Source organism: Liolophura sinensis, chromosome 11, assembly GCF_032854445.1.
Source record: "Liolophura sinensis isolate JHLJ2023 chromosome 11, CUHK_Ljap_v2, whole genome shotgun sequence".
NCBI lineage: Eukaryota > Metazoa > Mollusca > Polyplacophora > Chitonida > Chitonidae > Liolophura > Liolophura sinensis.
This window is the reverse complement of record NC_088305.1, coordinates 14,780,864-14,808,717: the sequence shown is the minus strand read 5'-3', so window position 1 is coordinate 14,808,717 and position 27,854 is coordinate 14,780,864. Positions and strand designations below refer to the sequence as shown.

General features: G+C 40.1%; 1 protein-coding gene across 1 annotated transcript in view; it reads left to right on the top strand.

Annotated features, from left to right (window-relative positions):
* Positions 1 to 27,854, top strand: part of LOC135477696 (neuronal acetylcholine receptor subunit alpha-10-like) — an 85,738-nt gene that overhangs the window by 42,139 nt on the left and 15,745 nt on the right. The window contains exons 2-3 of the mRNA XM_064757888.1: positions 10,686 to 10,775; positions 17,380 to 17,525. Of these exons, the coding sequence (XP_064613958.1) occupies positions 10,724 to 10,775; positions 17,380 to 17,525 (198 nt within the window). The 5' untranslated portion in view covers positions 10,686 to 10,723. The remainder of the gene's footprint in view (positions 1 to 10,685; positions 10,776 to 17,379; positions 17,526 to 27,854) is intronic.

Below are 27,854 nucleotides of genomic sequence, written 5' to 3'. Positions count from 1 at the left end.
TATATTTGGCGATATAATGGGTAGTTTCATCAGGCCTAGCCTATTATGAGGTGTTACTTCTCGTGAAATGTCGGCGGTAACATTTCCTCCCTTCCATCACCTCGCAGTTTAATATACGCCCAGGGAAATCATAGTGATCGATCTGTCAAGTGTCAGGCAGACTCATCACAACGCAGCTGCGCAGAAAGCCTTTGGTGACGTAACTTCCTCTAATTCATAAGGCAGCGCTCGACTATCGACATGCCAGACAAGATCAGGTGTACATTGGATAACAAAACAACGATGCTTTCGCTTTTAAAGAGTTGTGTTTAGACCTTCCTGCTAGAAGGATAAAGAAAATTAAATGTGGCGAAAGTAAAACGAGTACATTAAAAGTTTCTCTGCTCAACGTTATCACGTGGCAATCTGCGCCCGTCACAGACTTCCGGGGCAGACATACTGTTTAGGTTGCCAAATCAGCACATCGATACTTAATGGTCGATTGCTATTTTTAAACATTCGAAGGAAATGCCCGTTATTTTGGGGACCTGCGGATATTTTGACTGGGTTACATAGATTCAGTTGCCGTGACCTGTCGACAGAAGATTTTTTCCCTCTGTCACCTTACACTTAAACATATACCATGGAAAGATGTACAATTTGTCAGATGCTGTAACAGTCAAGTATCAATGCTTCGGTCCTACTCACATTTGCACACAATGTATAATAGACCACTGGCTTACACGCAAAAACTAAATCTGTTTAACACAAAGTTTGTTATCTAAGTGATACTAGAACCATACAACACAATATTCAGTGACAATAGTCAACATAATACCCTGTTAGTGTAATAGAATATTTATGTTGAATTAATGGAATACGCGTGTTATTTTAAACAGAATGATCCGCTGCGACAACAGAATACGTTCTAGCATTACTCAGATAAAAGACTCTCTGTTAAATTTAAGAAATTATTTTTTGAGTGTAGAAACAAACGGTGTCAGATTTTACCGTGGACAATTCCAATGCCCTGTGAACTGGTAAATGAGAATAGCATTCACTTACAAAAATGAAAAATTCGTGAACGGGTTTTTGATTAGACTTTGTAATGCATAATAATTAGGTGTTAGTGCACCTTTAAGAATAGTTTATGAGATCTTAGAAAAATAGTGAATTGATGGAGTTGCTACAGTAAGAAGTTTCTTAAAGTTTACCGATTCTGGTGAATTAGGTCACTAGTGGAATGTCGGTTTTATTTTCTTTCTCTTTAGGCAGAATAAACATCTGGTCTTACCTTCAATTAATTGTTGTAATTCCCAGAAGAGAAAGCGTGGACGTTTGGGGACATTTTACTTCAACAGAGGCGTTATACAATGAAATACAGGACCATACAAGACCATGGAATAATGTAAAACATACGCAGTCCTATGCACAAATAGTTTGATCTCAGCTTAGTTCCTGTGTTTCACTTAGCCCGACTAGGGTGTTTGGTGCTTCTGTACATGTGTGCACCCAGGCGTTCTGTTTGGACGTTTGTCAGAAATTTTGAGCAAGCTGAATTTCGAAAAATAACAGAGGATTGCAAAGATACAGTCTATTCAACTTACTCTCAGTCGGTTTTTCATTCTGTGTGTTATGGCTTCCGGTCCAATTATTGCGTGTCCTTGCTCATTAATGTTCGTCTTCGTATGCAAAAAGTCTCGCATACATCTACCAAAGATTCAAGTGCAGTGGATCTTTGTCAAGGTGTCAGTAAGCCATTACAATGAGCCATTTGGTGTCTCTGTGAGGTTATTCTAACATCACGGGTACATCATGATTTGTTGAAGTATTGTGTTTAGTGTCTTTGGAATAGTGTTTCTGTGAGGCAGCAGCATACATTAAATTAACCAGCCGCCGATAGCCGGAGACTGTTCCAATATTAAGGCAATATCATGTTACCAGGCGTCGTGTCTGATTTGTACAGCGATGTGCGTTTTGGGGAATATGCGTGAAAACGAAGGAACATACTAGGGGCTAAGGAATAATAGCTTCCTGGTTTACTGATGTATGGGATATCTCACATGCTTTCGATTTCTCTTCCCTTTTCCCTAATTATTCAAGACAGTCAGTGGTCTAAAGACAAAAAGTATTGGCAGCGAACTTCAGGGCTGGTTGAATCGTAATGTCGATACACGCCTATTGATCGCTTCAAACATAAAGATCGCGAACTCTTATTAAAATGGCAGAAAAAGACAGTCGCAATTTGCAATTCCGATACTGGCTGATGGGACTTACTGTCAATGTCTTAATGAAGTAACCGCTTTGACAGAATGCATTTCATCAATGTTTGGTGAGCCTCAGGAGAAAAATCTGCAAATTTATGACGAAATCGACTAATTGCTTCCAAAGTCCAATTTAGTAATTATAACACATGTCATTTTCCTAAAGGCATAAAATTTCTGAGAACGAAAAAAATGTAAAACGTCCGTATTTTTGACATGGAACTTTGAAAAATAAATTACGTAATCTGTCCAGTTGGCAATATCAGCTTGGAAAAATTAAGAAGGCGATTATTTTTATTACACTAACGTGCTTCCTTAATTTGTTGACGACAGAATGCTATGTCAAACATGCGATTTTAGGGTAACAGTTTCCCAGACTTTAGGACTGTGTTTATTTGCAGTCTCTCGGAGGCATTTCATCAAACTAGTATATTTCAGATAAAATTATTCTGAATTTTGCCAAATGAAAAGAAAAATCAGAAAACTTTACATCTGTGTAAGGTCACTGTATAGTAGTGCATTTTCTCTACAGAAGGGAAGTTTTTACAAAGTCAGTGCTGAATCTTGTTTTATTAACTGACGAACGTTGAGACAGAAGTGGTCACTTGAATAAACCTCTAATAAATCAAGTTTGATTCAGTTTCTCTGTCATCACTGAATGATATCACTGAAATCTGTCTGTTGCGTAAATCATTCGGATAAATCATTCCTATTTTCAAGTGTCTTCAATTTTAATTTAAACAAAACAGAGACATAGTTTTCTGATTCTCTTAGACAGGAAATATATTCTCTTCACTTTACGTCTTAGCTGTAGGCGTATTTGAAAAAAATAGAGGTCAGCAATGATAATAGATAGACTGTGTGTTGTGGACTGGTCTCATATGCAGTAAGGCTAAAATGGAAGCTTTGGGGAGAGAAATCTGCCCCAGGTAGAATGCTAATGATAGCCTCGGGAAGATAAACTAAGACGAATTGTGACCAATCAGTGATGTCGCTGACCAATTACAAAGGGCTGAGAAAATTTCTCGTCTGATATTGACCACTGGACATGGCGATAATCAAGTGGTCATTTAGCGGAGAGTTTGAGGGTAACTAGTCACTTGTTACCTCCCGCTCGTGCCACCAGCTTAATGGACAGCACTTGTTATTGCTTGGTTACCTGCTTAGCAAAATGAGTGACCATTGATTCTGAGGAATCCATTGGTCAGTGCGATTCTGAGAATGTCTACAATCTGAGGAGGATTTCTGGCAATCTGGCGCAAGAGCAGTCGGTATTATCCTGTCAAACAAATTACATCGCTGTCTTAGGACGGCTAATGTCTTAGTACACCAATTACTGTCCATGGAATACACTGTCAGTACTGTTGCACACACGTCTATCGAATTCGCTGTCATAAAAATTGATACCCGTTATTTGTTCTGGACACAGATCAGTAAATGGCATAAGCTAGCCTGATGACCAGGCTGTAAACTGCATAATGTCATGGTTCGGTTGTGCCGTTGTACTAATTAGGGGCTCAGTTCCCCTCGATCTTTTTCGTTATGTCTTTTCTATCCACGAAGTCTAGTGAAGCATAAAGTGTAATCAATGTGTTTAAATCATCAGCGACCATGTCGGTTACCCGTTCAAGCCGTTATTAATTGAACAGTTTTAACACTGGTTTTGATTTCTTTTATGTTTGCCATTTCCCTTTAACTTGCTCATTAATGTGATGAACGGAATCAAAGCTTATTCCGGTATCTTTCGTGAAACGTTCTGTACACGTTGGTTGTTGTGAAGGAGAAAAAGAATTAGAGAAAACATATAAGACATCCTGCAAGCATGTTATTTATTTTGCCGCTGTATTAGGGAGAGTATGAATAATTCCCTGGTTTGGAACTAAACATGACCACAAACCTCATTAAACTTAGCGCCTGTTTACCTGACACACAGTTTTATTCTAACTGTTCACGTAAATGCTTCAATATCCAGAAACTTACACGTTCCCTTTCACCTTGGCTTAAGCAGAATTTGGTAAAAGTAAATTTAAATGTTTTTGCGACTATATCTGCCACAATATCAACCTCATCTAAAGACTTCTCTGAGACACACGTTTCAAAAAACCTTTAGAACCTGGCTTTGTCCTGGTACCAAATTTTCAAAAAGTTGCCTGTACCATGACAATGCTGTCTATTTCATGTCTTTCCTTAGATTTATTCTTTCGTCTCTACTTTTGAAATGTTTTTCTGTCATCGTCGTGGTTGGCAAGGATTCATGAAAAATTTAAAACATCTGCGGAGCACAAAATTCCGTCTGTTCTTTTTGCCTTTGATATTTTTATATGAATAATGTGCTCATTGTAGCAAATGTCAAAAATAAGGCTTATCACTGTTCGTGTTTTGATCTTTGTGTTTCAAAGCAACGCCCCAAACTCCGGATTATGCTATTCGCTCTAGATGGTCTTTGCGATCTGTTGAATACAATTGCCGGTGTCTTTGTGTCAGTAATAGCTTTCTTCGAAGTTCCATTTCACAGAGCCGGGCTGTAGTTTCTCAGTCACGGACAAGAAATCTGCAAATCAAGAAAGATGTGAGCTCTTCAGCCTTTTAGCAGCTCCCACAGATAATTTTATTTATTGCCTCAAAATTGCATTCACTAACAAGCTGAGACATTCTTGGGGGTGCTGCCCTCGGCCATAAAGCAGTGTTTTCCATTAGAATTTCTGGCGTAGATGCTGATGAAGTTGAACACGTTGATGACGTCTGATTATGCTCTCTGAGTTATTGTTGATGTTGTAATACTGAATGTCTACGATTCCATCTATTTCAGTAAACAGCATAGGGAATTATCTACAAATGCCTTCAGTGTCCCATCTGTGGGGATTTCTAACTATATTAGTATTTGGATTTATGAATATATGCAGTGTGCACAATTTCTCTGTACTTTAACGATATAATCGGGAAGATTTGAAACGGAACTCGAACTGAAGCGACAGGTCTCCTGTCACTTTTGCTAGCAATATGCCTATGTGTACTTACTGTCCTTACTGTCTTCCGGTTCACACACCGTCAAACGAAACGGTCATCCAGTCCATATATCATATAAGATATCCTGCGTGACATATTCCTTAATGCCTGTGCCGAAATTGCAAACAGAGAAACTCGATATACGTGTTGTCGTTTCTCAGGCAGTGGCTTGTTAACCGTAAAAACCTAGGATGTGTCAACCTCGGTTCATTGTCCACAGTTGGCCAGTTGCTCTTGGTCAGCAGGCATGGAATAAAGGTTTTCACTATCTCCACAGCCGCCCTTTGGGAGTTAACGTGGTTTCCTTGACGTAACATATCAGCACTCATACATTCAATCCTCCAGCGAACAAAAATGATTTTCCAGGGCACATACAGTGACCATAGTTCTTTAACTTACACAATTTAAAGGTTTATATGAGGCGCCCGTCTTAAGAGAAAATACCACAAAATTTAAAATTTTCCTTTTTAAATGTAACATAGTCGTATGCTCATGCACTCGCCTCTCATATAGTCACACTTGAAACATATCGTGGTTAGCAGTGTCATTTAATTAATTAACTGTTCTGTTTCGCTATTTTCAGTTTTGATTTATTCGTCATGTTACATCTAAACTGTGTCGTGCTCGTCTTATAAACAAGCTTCAGTTGGTTAGCGCACTAGTGCAGCGTAATGGCCCAGAAGACTCTCAACAATGCGGTCCCTGTGAGTTCAAGTCCAGCTCATGCTGGCTTCCTCTCCTGTCGTAAGTGAGAAGGTCTGTCAGCAGCCTGCAGATAGTCGTGGGTATCCCCCGGGCTGTGCCCGGTTTCCTCCCACCATAAAGCTGACCGCCGTCGTATAAGTGAAATATTCTTGAGTACGGCGTAAAACACCAATCAAATAAATAAATAAATATAAGAAATAAGTGCCTTACGGTTTTATTGGATTTTCATTGTCTTCCACTTGCTTTCCTTATGTCCTTATACTATTCACTAATGTGAGGTGGGAGTGTATGGTTGATGTTGCAATTTGACATCGGCTATTACCCAACCCCTAGCCCCTACAGATCAGATTTGCGTCTACATAGACTGAGTATGGCGCCAGCTTCAACTTTTGATACAGCAATAAGCATAAAGTCATAAGGAGCCGTTATAATCTAGAGCACGACTGCGTTAATATCCCGAACGAGACTCATGGGATTTCTGTGGTAACGACTCTTCTGGAAACGCAGGTAAAAAAAGTGGAAAACACGGAGTAAGACAAACAGCTGTTCCGAGACAGCAGCTCGTTAGCGGTGACAAAAAATATTGAAAACCGAAACTACAGAACATATTTCTTCCCATCCTGAACGTATCATTATAACAGTATTCCCAGCTCTGAACCGTGTCTGATGGGAATCGTAGCTTCACTAAATATACGTGATGAGCGCTCGCTAAACAGACGTATCCATCAATGCCATAGATCAGCATATCTGTGTTCGGCACTGTGTTACGGACACCACACAGCACAATAGCGAAGCCGTCACAGTGTTACAGACACCACACAGAATAGGGGCCACGCCTACGCTGTGTTACAGACACCACACGGCATGAGAGCTACATCGGCTCTGTGTTACAGACACCACACAGCATAAGAGCGAAGCCGTTACCGTGTTACAGACACCACACACACCATAGGGCTCACCTAAACTGTGTTACAAACACCACAAAGCATAAGAGCGAAGCCGTTACCGTGTTACAGACACCTCACACCATAGGGGTTCACCTAAACTGTGTTACAAACACCACACAGCATTAGAGCTACACTCGAACTGTGTTAAAGACACCATACAGTATAAGAGCTACACTGTTGCAGTCACCACACAGCATGAAGGTTATACTCGCACTGTGTTACAGACACTATGCAGCATATCAGATACACCGACACTGAGTTACAGACACCATGGAGCATAAGGATTACATCGGCACTGTGTTACAGACACCAGCATGAGAGCTACACGCACACTGTGTTACAGACACCAGCATGAGAGCTACACGCACACTGTGTTACAGACACCAGCATGAGAGCTACACCCACGCTGTGTTACAGACACCAGCATGAGAGCTACACGCACACTGTGTTGCAGACACCAGCAAAAGGGTTACGCCCGCATTGTGTTGCAGACATCAGCAGAAGGGTTACGCCCGCACTGTGTTGCAGATACCAGCAGAAGTGTTACGCCCGCACTGTGTTGCAGTCACATGCATAAGAGCTACTCTCGCACTGTGTCATCTATTAAATACTAACCCCACAGTGGCGATGATATTACACCAGTATTTATATAGTTAGTTAACTTTTGCTTTACGCCGTAATAAGGCGGCCAATACTTTTACTGTAGGAAATCGGTCAGAACTCTGGGGAAATCCACGACCATCCATACGTTGATGCAGACGTTACAATCGCGATCGTAAGCCAAAATTTGACTCGTAGGTGGTTTGTGTATAAGGATAATGTACCAGTCAATAACTTTTCTTGTCTTCATTTTTAAATTTATTTATTTATTTCATTGGTGTTTTACGCCGCACTGAGGAATACCCGCAACCATCCGCAGGCTGCTGGCAGGCGTTCCCACGTACGGTCGGAGAGGGAGCCAGCATGAACTGGACTTGAACTCACAGGGACCGCATTGTTGAGAGGCTCCTGGGTCATTACGATGCGCTAGCGCCCTGACCAACTGAGCCACGGAGCCCCCCCCCCTCCCCCCCACCCGCCTCATTTTGAAAAGAGCGCTACATCGTAATGATTCAGCAGCTAACAACAACATGTGAAAAATGATCGGATCATCTTTTTGAGACAATTACATTGCACATCTTTGCAAACCGAGTCGAACGGTAATAACCAAGAGTGCACCTAAAGCAAGTATTTGTGTGTAACGTTAATTTTTTGGCGATTGTAAATATTTACAACAGTGTCGACCCGATTGTAATTTCTGATCGTAAGTTACAACTATCGTAGCTTACGATCTATTCATGTTAGGAGGGGGAGGGGTATATTGTTAGCTAAGGCTACGACCGTGATCGTAGGGATTTACAATCAACTTAGGCTTACGGCCCCTCTGTGCAAACGACCTCAGCGCGTTTAAGAGCCTAATTCAATCACCCCAGTATCGGTGTGTCCTCTCTGATTGGCTACCTTCACACGGCAACATTTCAGGGGTGACAGCTGCGTCTCATGGTAGACCAGGGGGATTATCTTGAAAGAGAACAGCCAAACTAGCTGCTTGCAATATCCAGGTACTTTACAAATATATCTTATGTGGTGTTGAAGCTTGTTTCATACAGAGCATGGGAGGGCAACTTTTTAATCCTGAGATTTCGAATTATGTCATTACGACAACAGGTTGGCGTCCCAGTGCACAATGACGTGGCCGCTTTACGGCACACTATGGATAATTTTTTAATCCTTTAACATGGTAGTACTCAGTCGAGTTTAGATAAAACTATCAACAGAACATGATTATTTTTTCAATGCTCAATACCAATCCGACCCAAGATCACAATTCAGGAGATAAATCTAGTGATCTTTTCATCAGCTTTCTATATTTTATATATCATTCGACCCCTGTAAAGCGACGACGTCACGTCGCAAAGGGACGTCACTGTGCATCTCGAAACCGAAATTTACATACAAACCTGACACACGGTTAGGATACTGATTTCATTAATTCGTCTGACAGATTTATTGCGTCTATGAAAAACTGGTTACTGCTACTCTTTGTGTGATTCTGTCCTAATTTGGCAATTTATACTTTCCCATTTCTTTGGTGGGTTGAGTTAAAGGTCGTTTAAAATTATTGACGGAACTTCCATTTCGGCTGACTGTTGGTAAACCAACGACACAGAGATTAGATGGTCTTTCCATGGCTTTAACTTGATAATTGTACCAAGGTATCTTCTGCAAAGAAAGATATGCAATAAACAGTGCACTGCAGGTTTCGGTTGACATTTCCAGTGAGAAAATCGAATACCAGTTAACTACGTATAATGAGTATAACACGAAATATAACAAGAGATATACGAACACACCTTACTTGATACTTGATACCCAGGAATTGCATTTCTGACATTTCATGTTTTCGAGTGAGTGAGTTCTTGAGGTTTAACGTCGTACGCAACAATTTCTGTCATATTACGGCGAAGTAGTCCTCAGAGTGGATGTAATGTTGTAATGTTGCAGAACGGATTTTCGCCTGTCTTTTATAAAGTGATGCTTCACTGAAACGGCTTATCGAAGGCAAGTAAGCTGACCAGCCCGAGCCATTATACTGATACGGGTCAACCAGTGGTTGCACTATCCCCTTCATGCTGAACGCCAAGCGAGGACGTTACAACTTCGTCTTTTCGGGTCTTAGGTGTGAGTCGTCCCAGGATTGATCCTGGTTTGATGAGTTCTGCATTTAAAGCCATTTTACATTTTACTATCGATAAAACCGTACCATGTCTGCCATGTGGTATTTTAGTCGTATACCTATAAACTGGTCAAGACTTCAGTAAATCAACAAATCTGGTCTGTCCTAAGGTGTTTAAGTTAGAATTATTAACGTCTACCATCAAGAAAAAGTAGTATTTATTTATATATTTGACTGGTTCATACGCCGTACTCAAGGTACTGAAGTTTTCTGAGAGCAATGCCCAGTTTTCTTCCATCAAACACTTGACGTCTTGTCTGTTGTGCCAGGGTTCTCTTGTCTGTTGTGCCCGGGCTCTCTTGTCTACTGTTCCCGGCTATATTGTCTACTGTGCCCGGCTTTCCTATCTGTTGTGCTCGGGTTCTTCTGTCCCATTCGCTACCGATTTTCATCGATTTTGTTATTTAAAAACACTGTTGGGTTTTAATGTGGATTTCTCGAAACAAACATTACTTACGTCTTAAACAGTTGCAGGACAAATATCTTACCTTAGGTCATTATGATAAGATATTAGCCTCACATACTGCTGTCGTTTTGATAATGCTCGCAACAAACGCCTTGAGTTAGCCGTTGATTAAATATTGAATTTTTCACTTAACTGAAATAAATACCAAAAGGAGGCACTGTCTATAATAGTATTTTCCTTTTCAAACGGTTTGTAGATATTTTGAATTGCTTTGAGCCATGGCTCATTATGCATTCACAAGTTAGAATCGGTTATGGCATCACCCGGCTTCCACCACGTCAATAAAGACAACACCCCCCCACCAAGCCAAAACAAAAAAAATAATAAAAAAAAATAAAAAAATAAATAAAAGAAAACAAAATGAGAACCTTTTTGCAGGCCCTTAGTTACGAATGACCTGTCATCGCTCTGGTTGGTTTATTATACCGCCTGTCCTTTCTATAACCTATATCCCTAGGCTGCTGTGGCAGTGATGGTTTGATATAGCGTCAGATTATGAGGAAATCAGTAATTGGATTTTGTTCATTTTTTTTTCTTTGCAGGCTGATGAGTGACACGAGCGGCACAGGAGGTGGTAGCCATGTACAAGCTGTACATATATCCCGCTATTCTCCTAACCATCGCCTTGAAAGGTAACTATATATAATGATGTTTCACTTAACTAGTGAAGATACCTTTGTTGACAAACTGGGTTATTGTCCTAATTCGTCCTCGGCCGTACATGTGAATTTTGTGAGAGCAACCGACGGATGTTCGTGGGTTTCCACCGGACTCTAGTCTGACTAAAATACATTTAAAGCATAGCTTTCTATGGTGCTCTGTAGGAACCCAGAGGCTTTCAGTGACGTCACAGCAATATTTTTGGCTTGAAATAGTCCAGAAAAATAGCTTGAAAAAGGGTCCATCTGTTGAATGTATTCATAGCTCTAATTGAAGATGCATTTTGAATGGTGAAATATAGCAATCTATGTGTGTCAAGTGACACAAAACTGACGTGACATCACCGGTCCCAATATCGTCGTAAAAGGCCATAGTAGAATCCAAAGTTTTAAATGCATTTTACTAGACTAGAAAGTATACAGCATAACCATTATGCTGGTGACTGCAACAGGGTGCGGGCGTAACTCTTATGCTGGTGACTGCAAAACAGCGCGGGCGTGGCTCTCATGCTGGCGTCTACAACCATTTTTCCGGACAATATTTAATAGTCTTTCATCTAACGTATACTTCATGTTAATGTGTTTTAGTCTTTTATAATATGCAGTGGAGAACAATTCTAACGATAATCTTATGATGTTGGACCCCATACATCATATTTATTTAGTTGATTGGCCTTTTACGCCGTTCTCAAAAATATTTCATTTATACGACACATACATTACGGTATGTATGTAAATTTTACGTTTGTAGAACACGCCATAGACATCAGAAGAGCTACAATGGGGTGGCGTATCATTTTTGAGGTAGTGGACCTTGGTGCTGAACCTGGTTTGGTCTTCAGTGTCAGACATTATAGTTAATGTGTATTTATAAACGCCAACTTAAAACCAACTTAAAACTTTAATAATTTTCACGAAGACATCCGACAATAAATGAATTTGTTAATATTCGCGGGAAAAACAAGGGAAATCCTCTGACGAAAACTGGCCTAGGGAACATGCACTGAGTGATAAACGTACGTCTTTTAACGACTTGTCTAAATGCTTCCTCGGCAGACAGGCAATATAACACTGGGGCATGCTAAAGGATTGGTTTGTGCCAAGATGACATTGTGCCAGAAATACTATAGGTCTCTTTATGTTCGGTAGATAAATAGAAGGAGTCTGGAGGTGATAGAAGCAATTGCGTTTTCCAATACACACCAGTTTTACGACTTCAGTTGATTTCTTAACGATGTGTGACTTAATTAAAAGGTGATCATTATCCAGTAAATACGTGCTATTTGATGGCGGTGGAAGAGCTTTTCAACGTCGCGGCGAGAGCCGCTGTGCTGCGCCCGACTGACCACTGGCGGATCAATATAACATGGCGCTGTCCTAGTTTCCGGTCCTTCTAGATTGAAGGACTATCTAATACTATGGTTCGTTGCTCTTCCATCCTGTCCACTACAAAGCATCAATTCAGGAGGAGATAAGAAATTATGAGGTAGTGACCAACAAGGGAGCTCGTGAATCTAATAGACATCAGGGGAATTGGAATATGTATAAACGGCTGTTTGTCCGTTAGTGGATGTTACTTACTGTGGCGGTCCAAAAAGCACTCAATCCCCGCTCAAATGTCACCTGTACCTTTACGACAACAACAGTAGCACTCCGAAAAGCACATGGGAAGATAACACTTATTGTATGTGAAGTAGAAGTGTCCTTATCAATCACTCCTGCGATTCTTATTAAGCGATATTACACTTCACAATTTATGTTCTAGTGCACGTCTGTGAGCTTTGCCTTTTTTTCTTCAGAAGTCCCGTTCTTATTGTAAAATAATCAGTTTCTGTTTTTTTTGTAAACATTATTTCTTTAGCCCGCAAAAAATAAAGTAAGTTATTCATGTCATGTATTTAGTTATTTTGACAAAGTCAAACGATGCATTCGAGATTTGTTTTGCTTATATGTCGATGAATAGTTTTATATGTGAAACGTAGGGCTCACAGGAATCGATCACTGCGCGATAGGCATGTGGAAATACTTCTGGCTGTCATAAAACAATGTATCCAGTAACGTGAGGCTATTATAATTCTCTTCATTTCCCTGAAGATTCCAGAAATTATTTCAAAATGAATGTTTTGCTTTTAACGTGAATTGAGCGGATAGTATTTATAACTTGTATTTTTACTTGTATTTATAATAGAATATTATCTTACCTTAGTTTGAAATATGATGGATTGGAATTGTGAGATGAACGCGGCGAACATGACAATTTGATATTAATAATTCCTTTTTAAGTCTTTCCTTTTCAATCGTGCTAAAAATTGAAGAAAATCTTATTCCTTGTTCCTAATAAAAGTTTTCTGAAATATTGGTCAAACTTTCTGGACTTGATAATATGATTGTTTCATATTGATAAAACAGCGGAGATTTATTTATCTGATTGGTGTTTTACGTCATACTCAAAAATGTTTCACTTGTACGACGGCGATCAGCTCTTATGGTGGTCAGAGCCCGGGGGAAATCCATGACCATCCATCCGCCGGTTGCTGACAGACCAAACAATAGCTGAGATTTTCATTGAACTTAATTTCATGTGACTTAAAGTGTAAGGGCAACTTTTTTACATAGATTTACAGATGATCTGTTTCGTCATATTCCGGAGACACCGAGACAGCCCTTTCTTTCAACAACTTACCAGTTCATAAACATTCCAACGATCGTCTACTCTGAACAACTTTTTTGAAGTTTTTGTCCATCTTATGGTACATGTAATCAAAGGTAGTTGCCAAACATTTATGACAATTCAAATGGTGCAGCAGGGCCTTTACCATCGGTGACAATAGAGTTTGAACTCAAACTGCGCTATTGACACGTTTACTTCTCCATAGTCATACTGCGATCGCCGGTACAGATCTTCAGATACTGCAGTCGTCACCTTGGTAGATCTCCTGTCTTGTTATTATTTTCGAACAAGATTACTTAATATACTGCATTTATCGTAGTTATGCTCAAAACTTTATATCTCCAGGCGTATATACATGTACGGAGATGTTTCATTCAGATTACCGCGAAGAATTCACACCACACGGCGGTACTTAACCAAGTCTGACGTTATTGGCCGTCTGGTGCGTTATCAGTGAACAAGCTCCATTGGGCAATGTTCAGCCTCTCGTGAACCAATGAACCGCGAGGTAACAAAGGCTACTCGGTCCCTTGGCGGAGTAATAAATATGGAGATCTATTCACCGCCAGATCAATCCGCCCGACGACTGAAGCATCGGTAAAGTGGATAAACTGACCGAATGGTCTCTTTGCGTCGGCTCATTTCAATGCCTCATGGAGAAATTCTCCGGGGAAAAATAGCGTGCGTGATGCGATCTGTTACACATGATATGTCCGCGATGGCGCGAGACTAACGCCGTCTGCTCCAGTCACCGAAGAAAGTATGACAGCCTTCAACTGCCGAGGCGAGTGGCCATCAGATATTGTCCACAAATATGCTACTTTCACGGCGAACAAAATATAATCGTATAATAAAATACAGTTGCAGTTACATAAGTATTCCATCGTCATTGCTTTCTGAGACAAAGTATCCTTATACATCAACGTTACCACTGTTCTTCCTTCTGTCGCAAGCCAAAAATGGTTTGTTTATCGTAGTTATCGCCACCTATGTTTTTGGCCTGTGGTTTCTCTCGGGCTTTCATCGGTTTCTTCCCGCCATAATATGGGCAGCCTTTGTATCAGTGGAATATTCAATAAATAAATTAATGTCGCACAAGTGAATATTTGGTCTTCAGTATTCCAACACATATATTTACATTGACTCATCAAGTTCACACAGAGTTCACATGAACTCATCATGTTTATGTTAACTCGTTATGTTTAAGCAGCGTAATGACCCAGGAGTCTCTCACCAATGTGCGATCGCTGTGAGTTCAAGTCCAGCTCATGCTGGCTTCCTCTCCGGCCGAACATGGGAAGGTCTGCCAGCAACCTGCGGATGGTCGTGAGTTTCCCCCGGGCTGTGCCCGGTTTCCACCCACCATAAAGCTGGCTGCCGTCATATAAGTGAAATTTTCTTGAGTACGGCGTAAAACACGAATCAAATAAATAAATAAATAAATAAATAAATAAATAGATTTACACTGTCCCACCATGTCCACGCATATTCACCAAATTTACCCTGCTCCATCATGTCAACATATATTGACCATATTTACACTGACCTATCATGTCCACACATATTCACCATATTTACACTGGCCCATCATGTCAACACGTATTCACCAGATTTACACTGTCCCGTCATGTCCACACATGTTTACACTGCCCCACCATGTCAACACATATTCACCATATTTACACTGGCCTATCACGTCCACATTTTCACCAAATTTACACTGCTCCATCATGTCCACATATATTCACCAGATTTACACTGTCCCATCATGTCCACATATATTCACCAGATTTACACTGGCCCATCATGTCCATACATATTCACCATATTTACACTGGCCTATCATGTCCACACATATTCACCATATTTACACTGGCCTATCATGTCCACACATATTCACCAAATTTACCCTGCTCCATCATGTCCACATTTATTCACCAGATTTACACTGGCCTATCATGTCCACACATATACACCATATTCACACTAGCCCATCATGTCAACACGTATTCACCAGATTTACACTGTCCCACCATGTCCACACATGTTTACACTGCTCCACCATGTCAGCACGTATTCAACAGATTTACACTGTCCCGTCATGTACATACATGTTTACACTGCTCCACCATATCAGCACGTATTCAACGATTTACACTGTCCCGTCATGTCCACACATGTTTTCACTGCCCCACCATGTCAACACATATTCGCCAGATTTACACTGTCCCGTCATGTCCACACATGTTTACACTGCTCCACCATGTCAGCACGTATTCAACAGATTTACACTGTCCCGTCATGTCCACACATGTTTACACTGCTCCACCATGTCAGCACGTATTCAACAGATTTACACTGTCCCGTCATGTACATACATGTTTACACTGCTCCACCATATCAGCACGTATTCAACGATTTACACTGTCCCGTCATGTCCACACATGTTTTCACTGCCCCACCATGTCAACACATATTCGCCAGATTTACACTGTCCCGTCATGTCCACACATGTTTACACTGCCCCACCATGTCAACACGTATTCACCAGATTTATACTGTCCCCGTCATGTCCACACATATTTGCACTGCCCCACCATGTCAACACATATTCGCCAGATTTACACTGTACCGTCATGTCCACACATGTTTACACTGCCCCACCATATCAACACATATTCGTCAGATTTACACTGCCCCGTCATGTCCACACATGTTTACACTGCCCCACCATATCAACACATATTCGCCAGATTTACACTGACTCACCATGTTCCCCAAATTTGCCCTATTTACAGTAGCCCACCATGCTCAAACATATTCGCCAGATTTTCACTGCCCTATAATGTCAACACATATTCACCGTTTTTACACTGACCCACCTTGTCCACACATATTCACCACATATTTACCATATTTACGCCGTCACACCATATCCACACATATATTCCCCAGATTTACACTGGCCTACGATGTCTACACATATTCACCATATTTACACTGTCCCGCCATGTCCACACACATTCGCTATATTTACACTGTCCCACCGTGTCCACACATATTCACCGTATTTACATTGACGCAGAATGTTTACACAGGCTTTACCAGAGATCACTACCTCATTCGGATGGCATAACCATGGCATAAACGATCAAGAATTGAGCTGAATGTTAGGTTAATTTTGGAGTGTTAGCACCCTGCTAGTGCTCAATTTAAAGTTATGAGTTTATCTCCACTGGTTATTGTCTTTGGTGATGAGATATGTGCTGGGTAGTGTTTGATTCGAGATTATCGTCTCCATTGCCGCTGATTGTGGTATTTGGTGATTTCTAAGTACTGAATAGTGCTTGATTCAATGTAATTGCCTCTATTTTCAGTGATAATAGCTTCCGGTGCGTTGTTGTCGTATTAAATTGGGCTGGGTCTCATGATATTGCCTCTCATTTCAGTGATTACTGTGTTTGTTGAAGTTTAGGCAACGAATTTGATTTCGTGCAAAATCTTCCATTTTCAATAGTTATTGTTTCTTTTAAATGAGCTTAGCGACTTCTTAAGTGTCACTGTGTTTATTTTCAACGATTATTCCTTTTTAAGATTTTGTGTGATTTATGTCATACCTTCTGTTTTAAATTATTATTGGGTTTTAAGTTGAACATGGTGGATGATTGAATGGTGTTACCGCTATTGTCAATGTTAATTTTGTTTTGGGATGCGTTTTGGGCATGGTTAAATGTCATTGCCTTTATTTTAACTTATTATTCTCCATTAAGATTAACATGATGCATGATTTAATGTCATTCACTGATTATTATATTTGGTGACTGGGTGAAGTTCTGGCTAATGCCAGACTGAGTGTCATTTCGTCTATTTTTGTTTTGAATAAATCTCACTGTCTCTATTTTGCAGTGATCATGGTGTTTGGAGATGAATTTGAGTACCGGCTAGTTCGTGATTTAATGGTGAAATACGACAAAAGAATCCGGCCGTCCAGAAACGCCAGTGACGCTCTAAACGTTACGTTTGGATTAGCGTTAGCTCAAATAATAGACGTGGTAAGTTGACTGTCATATATGTGCGTATATACGCTTGCGCTACAAGTGTAAACCTCAGCACATGAGAGGTTAGAGCAAGAAAACATGATTCGTTTCTCCGGTGTCACTATAATGGGACTGGTTGGAGTGTCATGTCTGGTGTCTTGGGTATGATACTTTAGTGGCGACTGCACTTTGGCGGCATGAACTCACCCTGCCACAAGAAGACACAGTGCATGAACCACACACCCAATATCTCCTCGTCGCCATATGACTGAAAATTGTTAAGTACAAAGTATGTATATATGTATGTATGTATGTACATACACACCGATATACACACCCATACATACAAGTGTAGACCGCATCTCTAAATGTGTGGCTGTGAGTATAATAAAGGCACACACATGCATACATTTTTAATTGTTACAATTACATATTGAGAATTGAAAAGAAAGGATTCATTTGTGACACTGAGCAACATGCTAGTGGAGGAATTTTTTCAAAAATCTGTTACGTCATGGTGTGTCACTGGATAATGGACTGTTTGTGACTCTGGACAAAGGACTGTTTGTTGTTCTGGATAACGGACTGTTTGTGTCTCTGGATAACGGACTGCTTGTGACTCTAAACAAAGGACTGTTTGTGAGTCTGGATGACGGACTGTTTGTGTCTCTGGATAACGCACTGTTTGTGACTTGATAACAGACTGTTTGTGAATCTTGATAGCGGACTGTTTGTGTCTCTGCATAACGGACTGTCTGTGTGTCTAGATAACGGACTGTTTGCGAATCTGGATAACGGACTGTATGTGTCTCACGATAACGGACTGTTTGTGTCTCTATATAACCGACTGTTTGTGACTCTGATCAGGGAACTGTTTGTGACTCCCCATATCGGATTGTTTGTGTCTCTGCATGACGGACTGTTTGTGTCTCTTGATATCGCACTGCTTGAGACTCTGAACAACGGACTGTTTGTGACTCTGGACAATGGACTGTTTGTGGCTCTGGAAAACAGACTGTTTGTGACTCTGGATAACGGACTGTTTGTGACTCTGGATTACGGACTGTCTCTCTCTCGGGATAAAGGACTGTTTGTGACTCTGGACAAAGGACTGTTTGTGATTCTAGATAACGGACTGTGTGTGTCTCTGGATAACGGACTATTTGTGTCTCTGGATAACGGACTGTTTGTGTCTCTGGATAACGGACTGTTTGTGACTCTGGATAACGGACTGTTTGTGTCTCTGGATAACGGACTGTTTGTGTCTCTGGATAACGGACTGTTTGTGTCTCTGGATAACGGACTGTTTGTGTCTCTGGATAACGGACTGTTTGTGACTCTGGATAACAAACTGCTTGTGTCTCTGGACAAAGGACTGTTTGTGACTCTAGATAACGGACTGTTTGTGACTCTGGATAACAAATCCGGTCCAGATCCAGACACTGACAAATTACATCTGTCAATTACCTATGGCACTGTAGTTTGCGAAATCACTTAAATATCAATGGATAACTAAGAAAAAAAAACTACATTACATACAGTAAAGATGAAATTTGAAGCACCTAATTTGGGCAGTTTGAAAGGTTTAATATTTATTTTTCTATCAAGAAAAACGATGGACACAGTAGGCAGAATGATGTCAAAGAGCAAGGCAGTAAAAAGTAACACATTGGGTCAGACAGAAATGAATTGGTTAATCAAGTACGTTGTAAACACCATCGAATGAAAAACAAGATGATTGTATTTCCGACGGAGGGCTACTAGCAATTGATGCATTTTTTTAGCCCACCAATAATGTGCTACAGTACAATTGCCTGCACAATCGGTAAATATTTCCCAAACGTTTACACCAACAATATGTTAAAATAGAACGCTTAATGTCTTGTACAATCTATTCGCTCAGTCAGGACGTTTGCGCTTGATATTGACAGCTTCTTAGCCATACAGCCTCACATCAGAGATAACTCTCTGCATTGTTTTCACTAAAAGGTACATGTATTTGGAAGCAAAAAAATTCACACATGGTAGCATCTTTACCCAATGTAAGTAGGGTATGTAGCATAAATATGTTTTCAAAGGCAGTGCAAACATTGAGATAAACTTAGTAATGGTTGGTGATGGCGTGGGAGGCGAAGAAGACATAATCTCAGAAGGGTTTGTAGCCTGCTAATACAGAGTATACGATTTTTTTGATCGCAAAGTGAATCTGTGGCCTGAACGAAAAACAATCAGGCAAACTGGAGCATCGTAATATTTCGATGCTTCGATTTGGTTTGGATGAATTCAAGTTTAACGGAAACCTACGAGCAAAGCGGAAATGGGTCATGCGGTTATATTAAATGTACTGTGCCCATCAGACCGCCACTCAGAATGAAATGCCAGAACAATTTACACCAATAATCTCCACTGAAATCTTATAAGTTGAGATTAACGTGTTGCTCAAACGATCAGCAGATGTCCCCACGACAACCTGCACGGGTCTGTCGGAAGTAGATCAATATAACCTATACTGCAGGGCTCGAATGACCTTGTGTGGGCAATAGGAGCGGAAACGAGATGGAAAAGCATATTTAAACGGAAAAATTCAGCAATTTTGGTATAAAATAAGGAAAGTGTTAAGCGAACTTTTAAAGCCCATGTTTTACCATTCATTTTAAAGGGATATTGCCTGACAGTAAACCCTACAGCTGGTGTCACGCTTGAATAAATCTGCCATTTCTATAAATTCAGCTATGTCTAGGCGTAACCTCGACTCGCCTATCTTTTACACCAGCCAATCAGAAACGATTCTCTATATCCCTTTAATTAGATGGTTTATACTGGACAACATTAAATCTCCTCCAAAATGCTTGGTCGAGCATTTGTCAAAATTTACAGCTCGGGACAAAAAAAATGACGTGCTTAACTTAATATGATCAGCAAAATATGATTTATTTTATATTCTACATTTACTCTCCTGCCGTGCGTGGGAAGGTCTGCCATAGGTTCCCCCGGGCTGTGTCCGGTTTCCTCCCACCATAATGCTGACCGCCGTCGTATAAGTGAAATATTCTTGAGTAACGCGTAAAACACCAATGAAATAAATAAATAAATTCTACATTTAAACCACATATTCCCACAAAATACTGTGCTAATCCTCAATGTCGTTTTTTTTTGGTCACAATATTTAAAACGTTGAGCATACGTATTACACGCACAAAATTTTGGGGCGTCCTAGACAAAAGGATTTGCACGTAATACATATTCTTCTGTGAAGTTGAACCTGCAAACGCCATTTTAAAGTGGAAGTGAATACTCTCTTTATCTATATTGTTATTGTACCAGTATATACCTGAGTAGAAGAGAGAGGAGACCGTATTTCAGGAGTTACATGTGACCATTTGGCAGCTATCACACTGTTGTCGCTGGTCTGGTTTTACCCTCGATGTTGTAAGTCTTGTTATATCGCACAGTCAGGCGCATTCAGCATCATTTCGCATGTTTTCACTGCACTCCGAAACTACTGTGTACAAGTGGTACAAAGTACAAAAATGCACACCCACGTGCATGTTCAAATTTGTCGCTTTTAGAGACACACAGTCGCTTTTAGAAAGCATATATTGATGATGAAGGTTAACTCGATCACTTGCAAATGCGAGCCGTTTTCTTTTTTAATAATTGATTAATTGTCAAACCAGCCAGCTCATTTGCATAAACCTCAACGCCACATGGTTCCTTCTTAATTATCTTGGTACGAGTTTGATTCGGGATTAGCTTGGTCTCCGGCAAAATCCTTTGATGGTAAGGTCATTTTAACTGATTGTTTAATAACAACGTCTTTCTGACTCGTTGGGCCGAGCAGAAATACGGTAATTTTACTGTTATTACATGTACAACCTATTGCGTTGATTGTCAAGGTATACTGGAGGTTTGCTTAGCTTTTGAAAGAAAAAAGTTCTAATTAAGTGAAGTCTGATTAAACAATGACGAAAGCGGACAAACGAAACTAAAGAACAGATTCCAAAACGTTATCTCATTCGAAGGAAATAGAAAGTTATATAACATGAATTAAATCTACCCAAATTAACGGCTAAACATTCCATATATGATTTATATATCTATATATTTCAACTGTTGGAGTGTTCTAAAGCGGAGGTGGCATATCTCTAACATTTAATGGCATATTAATATATTCATACACACGTGTGCCTTACATAATGAATAGAATCATGCTGGCTTCCTCTCCAGCCGTACTTGGGAAGGTCTCTCAACAACCTACGGATGGTCGTGAGTTTCCTCCGGGCTGTGCCCGGTTTCCTCCCACCATAATGCTGGCCGCCGTCGTATAAGTAAAATATTCTTGAGTATGGCGTAAAACACCAATCAGATAAATAAAAATAAATAAATAAAGAATAGAATATCTGATCTATCGTTTCAGTGTAGGAAGGTTTGTTGATAAAAACTTTATATTCTAGCTGGTAATAACATTAGATATGACAATACATAACGGAAACTTGTTGGAATTGTAATCTTTCTTCACCCAGTCATTGATTTAAATCCTATTAGAAGCCATTCAAAGAATCTTTAAAATTTCTTCCTAGTAGATGTTATTTGTAGCTGTCATATAGGTTCTTCATATTTATTTATTTATTTGACTGGTGTTTTACGCCGTACTCAAGAATATTTCACTTATACGACGGCGGCCAGCATTATGTTGGGTGGAAACCTAGCAGAGCCCGGGGGAAACCCAGGATCATCCGCAGGTTGCTGGCAGACCTTTCCACGGGTTCTTCATATTAAACACTTTTAGAAAACGGAATTTCGGGATAAATGCAAGATCTTTGCTTCACAAAAAAAACCTTCATGGACAAATAACCATTAACGGTGATGATAATTTTTACCGTGAGAATCAATGTAAAATTCGCATTTTTGTGTTTTATTAGCTATAAACTAACTGCAGTTAGGAACTCGACAAACAGATGATTTAAATACTGATTTAAACCTCTTCAAAATCTTACTTCAATATTCCTTTTAAACGTCAAATATTTTGACAGTCTTCTTTTTTTGAAAGTTACAGTAGATAATAGACATCCATATCCAATTATTCATGCGCGTAAGATCGATTACTGTGTTTGGCGATTATTTGGACTCGGGAGAAATAATGGAGTTGTTTGCCTTGTTCATAAAGCCGCACCGGTGATCCATTCACCGAAATCAAACAAGGCTTCCCTGTTTGAAATTAGTTTCATTACAATGTTCTATGCTTTTCGTGTGCAGGCATATTGCTGACCAGTTTAACGGTGTCTTTATATTTCCCATTCTCATTAAAATTAGTTGTCGATAAGAATTTCGAGTAAAAAAAGTTGCTTAACGCCGCGACATCAACCCTTGACCAACTCCTCTTCTGTTGTCAAATGCACGACAGGATGGCGTCTGGTGCCCGCTTTACAGGGGTGTCGCTACGAAACTGATAAGGTCTATATAGTGGTGGAGTAACGATTCATTGTATATGTTGTATGTAAAATTTGGATCTGTATAATTTATAAATTATATAATGTAGAATTTACGCCAGACATAAATTACTACTGCGTTTGAAGAAAGTGACCCAGGCCGCCGTTTTGCGAAAAAGCCACGGTTTTAATGCGCTTTACTGCGAGAGAATGGAGATAAGGCAATAAACGATTTAACAACACTGTCGAATCCATAACAGACTAGGGACCATGCTTGCTCCATTTGCCTACAGTGATACTCTGGTCAAAGCTGATCGGCCGTGGACCAGTGGAGTAGTAGATTCGAGTTTAGGTCCTGTTGGTGCTCTAAGTGAGGAGGTTTGTCAGTGACCTGTTGATGGTCATCGTATTTTAGTGAAATATTGCTGTGTAATAAAATGAATAAAGAAACATACACGACCATTTGTGGTATTATAGTGTAAGTCGTTCTGTCTGAGAAAGACCTAAGACTGTTACAAAAAGAGGCAGGATGTAAACAATATTTAACTTGGTTTTCTCCATGGCTGTTTATGGAGAATCACAAAAAACGCCTTTGTCAAGAAAAATTCCCAAATACAAAAGCCTAAATAAAAACTATCCCCGAACTTCAGTGTCTGTAATCATCATCATTTCAGAAACTCAGTGTCCTAAAATTTGTCTCTTTTGATCAATCCTCACTGTTACTTGATAGAATGTGAGGAGGATTAAATATTGCGCAATTTCTTTTCAACAGTTGTTACGTAACTGTGTAACTGAAATCAGTGAAAAAAAAGAAATACAAAATCGAAAATAAAAATGATATTTTTTGCTTCAAAGGAACAATCCAAAGACAAACGCTCTCACTTAGAGCTTTTCAATCTATTGGGAATTTCATTGAACGTGACATTTTTCCTTGAATCTGACTGTCATCTCGTCTTAAATCGAATATTTCTCCTCTGCTTCCCTGAGACATGCGCAAATGCAAGCGTAAGAGACATAAATCGGTATTTGTATCAGGATGCATGCTGTAAAATTTGAATAGATATTAAAAAGGTTAAATACCGCTTACAAAGAAAAACAATTGATTTGTTTATGGAAGTAGTTTGCGCTTTCGTTCAAGACGTCCTTTCAGGTTTCCATAGATGTCACGTTCTCAGAAAACGACAAAAACTTGCCATATATGACCACTGAACAGCATTAATGCCAAATCCAGCAGTAGATAAACAACAGGTATCTGCTGCACGTACATTTCATGAATTTCAGTAGATGTATTTGACACTCAGGTAAGGAACTGGTTGGATGATATCAATCTAGAGCTGTTAATTAATTAATAAGACAATAAGTTTACTTTGGCGGAGTTGAGGGGTGGGGAGGGAGGGTGGGGGGTGGAAGGGCTGGGGTGCTCTGTGAACTAGTAGTTATGCGGGAGCGTCCCACCAATTCGGTCGCTGTGAGTTCAAATCCGGCTCATGGTGGCTTCCTCTCCAGTCGTACGTGGGATCTGCCAGCAAGCAGATGATCATGGGTTTTCCTCCGGTTCTGCCCGATTTCCTCAGACAGTAATGCTGGCCGCCGTCGTGTAAGTGAAATATTCATGAGTAGCGTGTAAAACACTAAGCCAATAAAAAACTTCAAAAAAAATTAACATTGGAGAATAAAAACATGTCGAAATTTGTAAGCATTGTATAATACGTCATGTACATTCGGGGAGTTGTGGGAAGGAAATTATGTTGCAGGTCATAGATGTACCAGAAGACGTATCCGCCCGGGGTTAGTTATTTATTATTTATTTATTTGATTGGTGTTTTACGCCGTACTCAAGAATATTTCACTTATTCATTATGGTGGGAGGAAACCGGGTAGAGCCCGGGGGAAACCCACGATCATCCGCAGGTTGCTGGAGACCTTCCCACGTGCGGCCGGAGAGGAAGCCAGCATGAGCTGGACTTTAACTCACAGCGACCGCATTGGTGAGAGGCTGGTGGGTCATCACGCGGCGATAGCGCGCTAACCAACTGAGCCGCGGAGGCCCCTTCGCCCGAGGTTAGCGTGCTTGGAGTGTCACCAGTTAAAGATTCGCGTGCAGAAATGTGCTGGCACAGAACGAATTACAGGCCTACTTCTTAACAACTTATATATACGTATGACTAAGTGGCGTTCGCTTTGGAAAAGAAAATGATATACGAAGTTTCTGGAACATTTATAGGAAGCCAGCAAGTAGGAACAGCTATCGCTCTCCCGGTGTTACACAGCCTGGATGAAAACTGGGATTTTAACTGCCCTCATGAAATAATCTTTCAGGATTTAGGATCAGGGCCGTCACTCTGCTTTTGTAACGACCACAGAGAGAGGTAAATGGAAATCTAAGAATCTGCCAAGATGGGGAATTATCTGGACACTAATGCCCTACTGTCGATAAGTGTAAGTCTGTGAAGAATCGAAATGCCCCGATCCCATGTCAAACATCGTCTCGCTTAATTCAGAAGTTACTCTTGAAATTCATCTTGTGATCTCTGAGATAAGAAAGTCAAAAGGATTTGCCCCTTTCAATGACGATATTTGGAAACCCAATGACCTTCACCCTCTTAAATTCTGGATCGAAACTATTGATTCCGTCTGATCCACTGGGAGTTCTATACAGAAAAGAGGAGAGGTTATGTTGCAGCGGAAAAGCGACTAATCATGACGAAGACAAATGGTAGGGATTGTGCCCGTTAGATGCTCAGTGTAAGAAACAAATCAGCCAATAGGCCTTGAAAATCCTTGCATTGAAATGGTGCGCCCTACTCCTCTATAAGGCAAGATAATGCAAGAAACTTTGAGCCGCCTTATCCGCTTGGTTGAGATTCACCATTTCATGTTGACTTATGCTTGGTTCATCTTTACTCTATATATGGGAGCCATGTGTAGAAGTTTCACGTCTTTTCCCCTCCTAGAATGTTACAATTCATCATTTCCAAATGGCTGATGCCATTGTTCCGACTCAGCGTATTATTCTTGACATTTCATCAACTGCTGTAGTGTTTAGTAACATTCTGTATAGCAATGTTTTAATACGGCAATACTTTCTAATCCTGCCTTTTTAGGACGTTCTGTCGGAGATTCTTCATTCCTAAACAAAACTAATAAAATGCAATATTTTTTAATCCCATCGAGGCATTATTCTATAGTACACAAGTGTACCTGACACACAGCTATGTCCTCTATGGTTCGAAGGTTGTCACATGCGCGAGGTCAAACTGCTGAGGTTTGGTGGATGTCAGATGTGTGTGAGCTTGGTTAGTTTACTTCTTTCCGTAAGCGTACAGCTCATTGCATAATATAAGTAATGGATGTATTTATTCAAAGTCTTCATCAGAAAAAAAACACCACATGGGTGATATTTTCATGTAACAATTTCTCTGAGTTTAACAGCAGCAAATAAATATTTCCCCAATTTCATTCAACGATGAAAATCTCGAAAGTCGTGATTCTGCTGCTGCTTGGTGTTTATCCAGTGGCACTGAGATCAAACTCAAAGGTCATAATCTTATAGTGTTTTGGTGGTTGTCATATGCGCGTGAGGTCAAGCTCAAAGTCATGTTCCTGCTGTGGTTTGGTGGTTGTCACAGCTCAAACGTGATGAACATGACGGTCGATTGTTATTTACGTCCCGAGTTCATTTATACTCCGCCGTCTGAAATGTTTGTACATTTTTATAAGAGTATGATAAACAGTGTTTGGAAAGTAGAAACAGGCCTATTCCACCAATAAAACCTTAGTATTAGACAAAATGGTAAGAACTGTGATTTTCCCAATACTGTCGTATTACTAACATTGTCATCAATTTAACGTGGGCGCAGCTTAAAGAAAGAAAATATTAATTTCAATAAAAAATTTAACATTTTAAGTAAATGTTATTATTTGAAAAAGACAATGTTTCCATCGCCATTGAATTCGTCTAATTCAACCGTGGCGCATCCCATCATTTCATAATTTTGCTGATAGATTTTCGGTAAAGTGCGCCTCTACTAGCTTAACACATTCGCAAAATTCACGAGGTTTGTAGTTTAGTGGGTCAGTGTATTTCGATGTTTAAAAAAAGAAGCAGAATAAAAGATGAAGGTCGGTAACACGAAGTTCTTTTTTGATCCAGAAATGATATTGTTTTAAATCCGTGGCGGAAAATGAGTACGTCAGAGAGCATTATTTGCCAATTGGAAATGCAGATTATGGATGACAACCATAAAGGTGTCAAAAGTCGACGAATATCAGATTTTTTTGAGGAGTAATGGCCCCATTTGTCATTATCCAGCGGCCAATTATCGTGTCAAAGGTTCGACCGACGGGAGAGGCTCGCAATCGATCCAGCCGCAGGATTCGTTTTTTTTCCCTCGAACGAAACCCTGCCCTTGACAGATTTCGGACACAGTTTTACCTTACGTAATTGGAACCTCGGGACTTACTCTCGTAACAGATATAAATTCGAAGTTAATGCCACGGAACGAAACCTGGTGTTATTTAATGATGGATTCATTCACTGGCATCGGAGACTTCAAACACTCTAAATGAAAACAAGAAAAGTGTTTCCATTTAAGAGAAGTCGCACGTCTCTATTCGTAACAGTTAGTCATCCAAAACATGACATCAGTCATAAATTCCTAACTTATAAAGATTTGGTTCTCTACACTGACGCGACTTAAAAAAAACAGCCTCAATGTTATCAGAGGCATTAAATCCTACTTTTTTGTTCTTTTTTTAATTTTATGTTTTTCCAGATTGCACAGAATTGAAAATCAAGTACAAAATACTAAGCTATTCCTGTAACTTTATTAAGTTTTCTCTCTTTGTCATGGGTTAAAGGAGTAAAAGTCCAATTTCTTGACACCACAGGCTACATTTTCTATCCCTCCAGGAT